A 10,208-nucleotide genomic window follows, 5' to 3' on the forward strand; every position below is an offset into this window, starting at 1 on the left:
CAATTTATTTTTCATATAAAGTGTTTTAACTTAAACTGATGGATTATAATTTTTTTAAAACAGAAAATAGTTCTTAAACTTGTCTATATGAACTTGTGATAGATTACAAGATGATATGGACCTGATTTTAGTTCAAAAATGTTTCAACAGGTAGCGCTGCAAGTACTAAACTTGAATATCAAAGAAAAATAACTGGAAATTAATAATACATTTTTCGAAATATTTCAGTGAATGAATATCACATGACAGTGGTTTCTAAATATTCACCATCAGTCACAATGTCATAATCAGGCAAAGGACTTTTTATACATCAAAAAGCAACGGAAAATGGTAGATGAAGCTTGAAGAGCCATCTGTCAGGAAATTTTTGATATAAAAACAAGAATTCTGGGAGAAATGATTATGCCCTGTCTCATAAATTTACTATCATGAATTTTTGAAAACTGCAGTCTAATTAAGAAAACTCTTTCAAAGAAAGTTAAAAAAAAAAAAGGGAAATTTTCTTCTGAGCTCATCCTTACTTTCCTGCTTTTTGTTTATTTATTTATTTATTTTTTACATGAATAACTATTACTTACGGAAACAAGTTCCACCATCTGAATGCATGACATCAACAAAGTGGGCTTCTTGATAGGCTGTATTTTGCGGGAATTCCCCATCTTTTAAGTGAAATACTCCAGGTTCTAAAACTATAATGAAATCAAAAGAAACTTTGTGATTTCTGTTACAAAATAACCAAGTTCCCGTTCAAAGTTTTGTGAGTTAAAAATAATACAGTTCTTGTTTTATGTCCTGATATTTTCAGCGTGCTACTTCAGGTTATAAAACCGTAATACATAAAATAAAACTTGAAGAATACTGTTTCACTTGTGAGTTAAAAATAATACAGTTCTTGTTTTAAGTCCTGATATTTTCAGCGTGCTACTTCAGGTTATAAAACCGTAATACATAAAATAAAACTTGAAGATTACTGTTTGACTTGTGAGTTAAAAATAATACAGTNAAATAATACAGTTCTTGTTTTATGTCCTGATATTTTCAGCGTTCTACTTCAGATTATAAAACCGTAATACATAAAATAAAACTTGAAGATTACTATTTGACTTGTGAGTTAAAAATAATACAGTTCTTGTTTTAAGTCCTGATATTTTCAGCGTGCTACTTCAGGTTATAAAACCGAAATACATAAAATAAAACTTGAAGATTACTGTTTGACTTGTGAGTTAAAAATAATACGGTTCTTGTTTTAAGTCCTGATATTTTCAGCGTGCTACTTCAGGTTATAAAACCGTAATACATAAAATAAAAATTGAAGATTACTGTTTGACTTGTGAGTTAAAAATAATAAATTAGATAACATACAATTCTCATAAATAATCATATTCAAAAGGAAATTAACATACATACATTTGTTACAAACATACATGTGTTTGGGAACTAAAAATGGAAATTCAGTTAAGAAAAACATTGTTTTATGTTTTTTCATTTATTTTTCCTTTTAATTATTCATATGCAATCATTAAGTTATTATAAAATGCAAACGTAAAAGAAAATTAATAAAAAGCATAAAAAATAAAGTTGAAATCAGAAAACTAAAATGGGAATTAAAATCAAAATTTTTTGAAAGTTTGCTTTTAGTTTTTAATATTTACTCTGCAATAAGTAAGTTCTTTAAATGACGAATGATCATATAACCTATATGGATAATACAGTGAAATCATGATGCAACTTTCAATACCTACGTGTCATTCTTCTGATTTTATGACTTGATTTCCACTCCCTTATAAATTTGCCAGCCGTAGGTACCGCATACGTACCAGCACTGTGACCAATAAGGTAAAATTTCGAACCATCTTCGTAATTATTTTGCAACTAGAAAAATAATAAATAATGTTTTAGAATATAAAATAATTGTAACAAATTAATAAATTAAATATGTGATCTTTCATAATACAAATATAAGTTGTATTTGAAAGTATAAACACTTTTGAATACAGTTCTTAATTTTTCATCTAAATAGTGCCAATTTAATGTTTCAGTTTCATTGTTAGTAAAAACAGTTAAAACTAGTTTTTTTACAATTAGATAGATCATTATTGATTTTTAGGGTATACGCCGTGTGATTTTTAACACATCTAAAACATAATTGCTGCGATTTGTGATAAATTATAAGCTAAACGTTAAGAAACAAATGTTTCATTGTTAGTAACAATTTCTTGCAAGTTCTCGTTTCAACACTATAGAAGATTCAACGAGATTTTTTTACACATTTGTTAGAATACAACTGCTACACTCTAATTTCTTGTATAGATAACACTTAGATTTCGGAGAAAAAAAATATTGCAAGATTATTATATTTTTTCAATCATGTAGTTTAAACATCATCTGAAACATAATTNTTTTTTGAAAGTTTGCTTTTAGTTTTTAATATTTATTCTGTAATAAGTAAGTTCTTTAAATTTTGAATGATCATATAACCTATATGGATAATACAGAGAAATCATGATGCAATTTTCAATACGTACATGTCATTCTTCTGATTTTATGACTTGATTTCCACTCCCTTATAAATTTGCAAGCCGTAGTCATTGCATACGTAGCAGCACTGTGACCAATAAGGTAAAATTTCGAACCATCTTCGTAATTATTTTGCAACTAGAAAAATAATAAATAATATTTTAGAATATAAAATAATTGTAACAAATTAAGGAAATTAAATATGTGATATTTCATAATACGAATATAAGTTGTATTTGAAAGTATAAACACTTTTGAATACAATTCTTAATTTTTCATCTAAATAGTGTCAATTTAATGTTTCAGTTTCATTGTTAGTTAAAAAAGTTAAAAACTAGTTTTTTGCAATTAAATGTTTTATTATTGATTTTTAGGGTATATGCCACGCGATTTTTAACACATCTAAAACATAATTGCTGCGATTTGTGATAAATTATAAGTTAAACGTTAAGAAACAAATGTTTCATTGTTAGTAACAATTTCTTGCAAGTTCTCGTTTCAACACTATAGAAGATTCTACGAGATTTTTTTACACATTTGTTAGAATACAACTGCTACACTCTAATTTCTTGTATAGATAACACTTTGATTTCGGAGAAAAAAATATTGCAACATTATTATATTTTTTCAATCATGTAGTTTAAACATCATCTGAAACATAATTGCTTCGTTTTGTACAGTGCAGCTAAGTTGCATTATTTTTAGAAAACTCTTGCAACATATTGCTTTGACATTGATTCACCAGAAAAAGAAACAGAACCTTAATTTTTAAAATTATTTTTGAGTTGTTCCTACTGATGTATGTAAAGACAATTTTTAGCTAATTGGAATTACTGCAAGCGACGTCATCGTGAGAAAATCTTGCCATTGACTTATGCCACAATTCAGAAGCTAATATGATGGGACATTTACTGGCCAAGCATAACGACGTGATTAGGCTTAACAATGTGACATGGTTAAACCAAATCACCTATTCTTCTTATCGAGTTTCAAGTATCCAATAGTAGAATGACTAAAGCAAATTAACAACGTGAATAAAGCAAAAATAAAAGTACAGAAACGTGGCATGCTATATCTTAGGTTCAGCAATCGGGTCAAATATCTTCAGTGTGTATCGAATTTCGTGTCAATGTGGTCTTGTCTATACTGGACACACTAAACGTACCTTTAAATTTTGACTTAAAGAACACAAAAGATAAGTCCATAATCAAGATATTCATCGATCTTCCACCGTTCTATATAACTGGCATTATGATCACGGGTTTGAGTTTTTTTTTTGTTGTTATGATCATTCAACACTTCTCTTTATCTATCGAACTTAATATCGGGGAATCATTCCATATTTTGAAAAATTCTAATAATTTAGTTAATTATCATTCTAGCATTCCACAGTTTCCTAATATTTCGAAATCTATTTTAATTTTATCTTTTGTACCCTGGGTATTGATCTTCTATCTTGTTCCCCCTTACTATACCTGCTTCCTATCTTGCTCAAACTTCTTCCTTTATACCTATTAGTTAAGCAATTTTGCACGTATTTATTCCTTTAGTGCTCTATTATCGTTCTGCTCTTAGACACTGAGGAAGGACTTGTTTATAGAATTGAAATTATAGTATGTCCATTTCTTAACTTTCATTAATGCTTTATCCACGCTGTTTTTTTTTTTTTTTTTTTTTTTTTTTTTTTTTTTTTTTTTTTTTTNTAAGCTTTGGTTTACTTAACACAAAGTATACCCTATCATTTTTAGATAACTACAGAATGATTTACAAAGCATAGTTATTAATTTATCTTGCATTAAATCAAAGTAAATGGAGAGGAAATTAAAAAAACATGAAATCTATGAAATACATTAAAAAAGAATGTAGGCAAAATATTTTACACTCCAATAATTGTTGACAAAATATCTATATTTAAAGATTAAATTCTTCAATTAAGTAATTAAATAAAAGTTTAAACTTTTTATTTGCACATTCTACTTCGGGTATAGGGAGATAATGCAAAAAATATATATAAGATATATTATATAAAATTATGCAAAAAATTTTTAACATTTGAAATCTAATAGCTACTCTTTGTGCTATATATGTAAAATTTCTAAAAAACAATGCTGCAACAAAATTATTTCAGCTTTAAAGGTAATGAGTAGGACTGGGCTATAAATCGATATATCGCGACATATCGATTTAATGCCTGTATCTGCAGGCCGATACAGCGACTTTCGTTCCAGGCGATGCATCAGAAATCTGATTTAAGCCGTCGAGTAAAGAAGACGAACGATATAGCGATACAAGAGACGCAAGGATCTCTTACGTTCTGATGCCAACTCGCGCTGGGAAAGACGATGTACGTATCGTTATATTGAAACGACCTTGATTGACGAGCGGTAGAATCAGAATCAGTTTTGAGAACATATATCGTGATCTCGCATGTTTGTTTCCGCACCTCTTATTTTTTTTTTCTCCTTTGTCGCGACTTGATATCGTTTCTTGTAGATTATTTTCAGTGGGACTGACTTTGTGATCGCCGTTCTAAACGTAATCTATTATTAAAAAGAATATATAAAGAAGTGTTTCTTAATTAATTAGGTAAATTTTTTTTTTGAAACAAAACTTTCTTATTTATTTTTAAATGTGAAAATTAATTTTGATATTATATATTTAAGTATTATTTTACGTTATTGAATTTATTACAAACAGAAATCTAATTTAAGGTGCCCATAAAGAATTAAATTAAAAAATAATTAAATTTGTTAGGCTATTTTTTACTTTATTTTGATTTATTGAAAACTTTTTGGATAAAATAATAATTTAATAGGTTTTTATTACTGATTTTAAATTTATAAATCTTTAGTTGTTTTCATTTTTATAAATGAAATTATAACAAAACTTATTTTTCCTCTTTTGGATTTGAGCATAAGTCAATCAACTTTGTTTATTCAAAAAAATTATTAATGTTTGCGATTGCGACTTCTTTTTTTAAAATCATTTAGCATTTCGTTATATTAAAGAGTATAATCGTGTTTTTTAATTTTCTTTGAATATTGTCAGTAGAATATATTATCGAATATCATAATTCTTTCGTTTTTATTTTTAAGAAATTAAACCTTACTTTGTTTTTTCGTTCAGAATTCGGTTATTCAATTTAACTTTATTATTTATGTGAAATAATAATGATAAAAAATAGTGTTGTTTCAAAAGTGTTTTTTTTTCTTGTTTAATTTATTTAGCACTTTGTTTTGAGCATTCAAATAATTTGTAACGAACTTATTTTTTAAATTTTCTTTCTATATTGTTAGGTAAATATATTGATAAATTTCAATTTTATTTATTTTTTTATTATTTATTTTTAAACTAAGAAATCTTCCGTTATTTGCGCGATCATTTTTAGAAAATATAACATTAATATCTTTCTTAAGCAAAACATATACATATAATTCATAAATTGATTTAAATCAATCTGAGTATGAAGTTTTGATAGAAATCCGACTTTCTGCGCCTTACAAGTAAATGAATTTCAATAATACCATATCGCGATGCAAAACTGACAATGCATCACGATATAAAATTTCTTATATCGCCCAATCCTAGTAAAGAGAATAGTAAAAATTTAATTAGGTGCTTTTTTTTAGTTACTGTAAGTAATACAATGAGCAATAACAAGTTCACACCTCTATGGAGCAAGAAATAATTATTAATTTTTCAGTTTAGGTGTGTGGCTTAATTTTTTTTTCTGTCAAAAATTCTCTAAATTACAGGGGCTCGGATGATAGATTATGGAAAATTGCCTCCTTCTCATGAAATAGAGTTTTTACCTGAACAAGAAATTTACTGACATTCATGAAAATATTCGAAAATATAAGTGAGAATCATTCTCAACAAGCTGTCAAACTATTTCGATGCTGAGAGCGATTTTATCTGGTCGTAACAAATTTTTTTTTGCAATCTTCGAAGAAGTTCTTCTGCCAAAAAGGACGTGGGTTTTCATAGTTCTGAACATTTTCTAGAAAATGTTCTCGAAAATTTATGTTGATTCAGCAGTATGTTTATTTATTTCAAAGTTAAGACTCGAATTTCCTGGGAAACCTCTAACTATTATAAATAAATCTTAAACTATTTTATGTAAATTTCTAAATTAATTAAAAATGAATGCATTTTGTTTTCAATTTTTGTTTGATATTTCAATTTTCTTCTGCACTCATCTAACTATCAGTCTCAATCTCCATCTGGCGCAATATTAGTTTTAAGCGAAATTCCTATAGGTTTTAGGTAAAATTCAAAAAATAATTTTCTTTTTGAAAATTTAAAAAAAAAATTATCAGAATTCCCTTTTAATATCAAATGGTTAATATATTACACACCTTTTAATTTAGCTATTTTAACTTAAATAAAGTAATTAAAATATTTTGGCGTCATGTAACGACTAAATGAAATACTGGATAATTAATAATATTTTAGAACAAATCCTTTTTATGATTTAACCTCAAACAATATTTCATTACATTCCTTATATTTCTAGAATAATTACTTTATCACACATATACTATTATACTGATTAATCAAAAAATTTGAATAACTACTTCAACTTACAGTTGCAACTAGAATAAACAACCTTAACTTACAAATGCAACCAGAGTCACAACATCAATGTCAACTTACCATAATATTCTTGATTACAAAACCCATCTGCTCTCCAACAACGTAAGAATTTATAACTGCACCATTCGGATCTGGAAGATTTCCCCAAGTCCAATCGACTAATATTATATTATAGTTTCCTTTTACTAAAAATTGATCTTTATATTCCTAAAAGAATACGATAAAGGAATATAAAATGATCACATTACAATCATTTTACTGTTACAATAAAAAATGATTTGTACATTGCGCAAAATAAAAAAATGAAAAATATGAAGCACTTTATATTAGTATAGTCAGTCTTAATGACCTAATGTGATTGTTATTTCAGGTGATGTAAGTTACGTGACAACATAAAAAAACATACTTTATTTAAATAACATACTGTACCAAGCATTAAGTTGAAGATCCAGTTAATATAAAAATTGACATTTATTTAAATATCAGGAAGCTTTTAATCATTTTTAAGAAAACCAAACCTTAAAAATTCCATCCGTTCAGGTAATTTTCATACTGTGGCATCAGAACTAGTTTAACTGCAGGAAATTATTTAGGTGATGATATAATTCAAACTTCTTCATTTTCTTATTCCATAACCAATAGTCCACATTTCTTAGCAAAAACTAAATACTATATTTTTCCGTAAGGGCTTCATTACACATGCTCACACAAACTCGGCCTGAATTAGTCAACTCCAAAACAGTTTCAAAAATGTCCCCTGCTTTTTTTAATCTACATCTTGGTTTATGTTATTGCTTAAGCTAACCTAATTTTTTTGAATCTTACAATACCTCTTTTCGACGAATATACTAGTAGGCTTTGCTGTAGCTCTCTAACCCCAAAAATTGCAATGCAATCTTCTATGGTTTTCTTTGCTTACCATGCTGACTTCGCACAAGACTAAGTTAAAACCGTTTTAATTATGTTCTAATGTAATATCTTAAGAAGTTAAATCAATTATTAAATTCTTTAATTTTTCTATAAGGAATTAAAATTTTTTGACAATAATAAGTTATTTAAATAAAAAGGTTCAACTTGAAATAAAAGACATACAATTCGCGATCGCAACGCTTCAGTACTCTCTAGCTGGATCCTGAAAATATCAAGCATTAAGTTCTATCATAATCGTTGGTAAAGTCTGATGCCATTTTCTTAGTAGCAAATAAGAAGTAAAATTTTCCTAAGGAAACGGCAGAAGAACTTGAAAAAAAAGACCCAGTACATTGGCAAACCTTTCAGAACGAGCCCAATATTTGAAGAAATTTCTCAATAATTTTTATCTTTCTATTATCAACAAACTTGCAACCGATAATTTCCATACTGTTACAGATGCGTGTATTACAGTAAAATAAATTTTTTGTTTTCAGTTCATTACAAACTAAAGTGAAGTGGACATTACTTATTTTATTCCAAAGAACAAATGCAATTTCAGAACATGCAGAACTGTAATAGTTTTAGAATAGTATATATTTCTGAATCTATATAATTCGGAAAACAACAATAAATAACCATCCGAAGTACTTAAAATAATATAATTTATATTGATTATTAATAAATTTTTATCGTTTTCTTAGTAGGTATTTTTCAATTTTGAGAAAATGATTAATTTCAACTAGAATTCAGCTATTCTCTTTTTAAGTTACGTATTGAAATTCATATCGAGATCTTACAATTATAAAATTTTATTTTTTGGTATGTCATCTTAAAGTAATGATGGAATAATCTTTGTATATATTATTTAAGAATAAAGTTTTCAAATGAAGAACATATCATTTTGGAATTCTCTGGATTTATAAGGCAGGTAAGTGTTACAATTTTTATAATAAAAAATTTTACTTGTAAATAATTTTTTTTAAAAAATTTAATGGTAATTTTCTATAGAATGGTTTTCTGCGTCCGATTATGAATAACAAAAGAAACAAAAAGAAACGTGAAAGTTTTTTTTTTTAATGTGAGGAATTTTTAGAATCGTTTTTTTTGTTTCGTAAGCATTCTTTATTTTACGCTTTTTAGTTTCTAAATAATGACTTCTATCGAAACTTAAAATTTTTTGATAAAAACTATTGTCAAAAAACTCTTTTTGCAAAATTAAATAATAGAAAATGAGCTTATGTATACTTTTTGCATATTTTAATGTTTGAAGTAATATGATTCTTAAAACTATGGAATGAAAAGTTTAAATAGGTTTTTCATGTTATATTATGGAGACTTGCAGAGATCTTTGAAGTTTCCAACTCCAAATGTTGCATCTATAGACCGCCTGTTCTTACGGGCCTTCTGAGATATGCCACTGCCAGATTTAACTTGGTACTGCCTGTTCGGAAATCGGACTTCCACCAGACCGAGTTGTATCCTATTGCTCTGGCGATTATACACGAGAGATACCCTTGCCAGGAATGGCTGCAGGTTTTTACTGATAGATCGGCCACTTTTTTAACAGTAGAGCTGGAGCCGGTGCTTACTCCAAATATTTCAGCCTTAGAGATCCTCTTGACACTCGGACAGATAATTTTGATGGAGAAATATTTGCAATCCTTATGGCTATTACAGCTATTGGTGAACCATCTGAACAAAACATTGTTATCTTTGTCGATTCACAGGCGGCTATTCAAACCATTTCTGAATATAATTTATACCCCTCTGAACTTGAATTTAAGTGTAAACAACGCATCGACTCTCTTCTTTGTTCTGGAAGAGAGGTAGTCCTCCAGTGGATCCCTGGCCATTGTGGCATTTACGGAAATGAACGGGCTGACATGTTGGCTAGAGAGGTTTCAGCATTGCACCCACCTTCTCATCCAGTTCCCTTTAGAAATGCAAGGCGTCTTCTTAAGAGTAAATTCAGAGACCGAACAATATCTGCTCTTAGGGACTTAGCTGATGGAAAATCCTGGGCTAGCCTTCTTGATGACCAGCAGCGCTCTCACCTTTCCCTCCTTACCGGGACCGAGGGAGTTGCTTGCCTTAGAATAATTACTAGACATGACTACTTGCAGACCCATCTATTTAAAATTAACCTGGTCAATTCACCTCTTTGTGTGCTCTGTGTAAAACAA

At 28.1% G+C, this 10,208-nt stretch overlaps 1 protein-coding gene across 1 annotated transcript in view; it reads right to left on the reverse strand.

Moving 5' to 3' along the window:
• Positions 1 to 2,514: 2,514 nt before the first annotated feature.
• Positions 2,515 to 10,208, reverse strand: part of LOC122272669 (pancreatic lipase-related protein 2-like) — a 21,632-nt gene continuing 13,938 nt past the window's right edge. The window contains exons 2-3 of the mRNA XM_043056592.2: positions 7,174 to 7,320; positions 2,515 to 2,655 (exon numbers count right to left, since the gene is read on the reverse strand). Coding sequence (XP_042912526.2) covers positions 2,515 to 2,655; positions 7,174 to 7,320 — 288 coding nt within the window. The remainder of the gene's footprint in view (positions 2,656 to 7,173; positions 7,321 to 10,208) is intronic.

This window comes from Parasteatoda tepidariorum, chromosome 3 (genome assembly GCF_043381705.1).
Source record: "Parasteatoda tepidariorum isolate YZ-2023 chromosome 3, CAS_Ptep_4.0, whole genome shotgun sequence".
Lineage (NCBI taxonomy): Eukaryota > Metazoa > Arthropoda > Arachnida > Araneae > Theridiidae > Parasteatoda > Parasteatoda tepidariorum.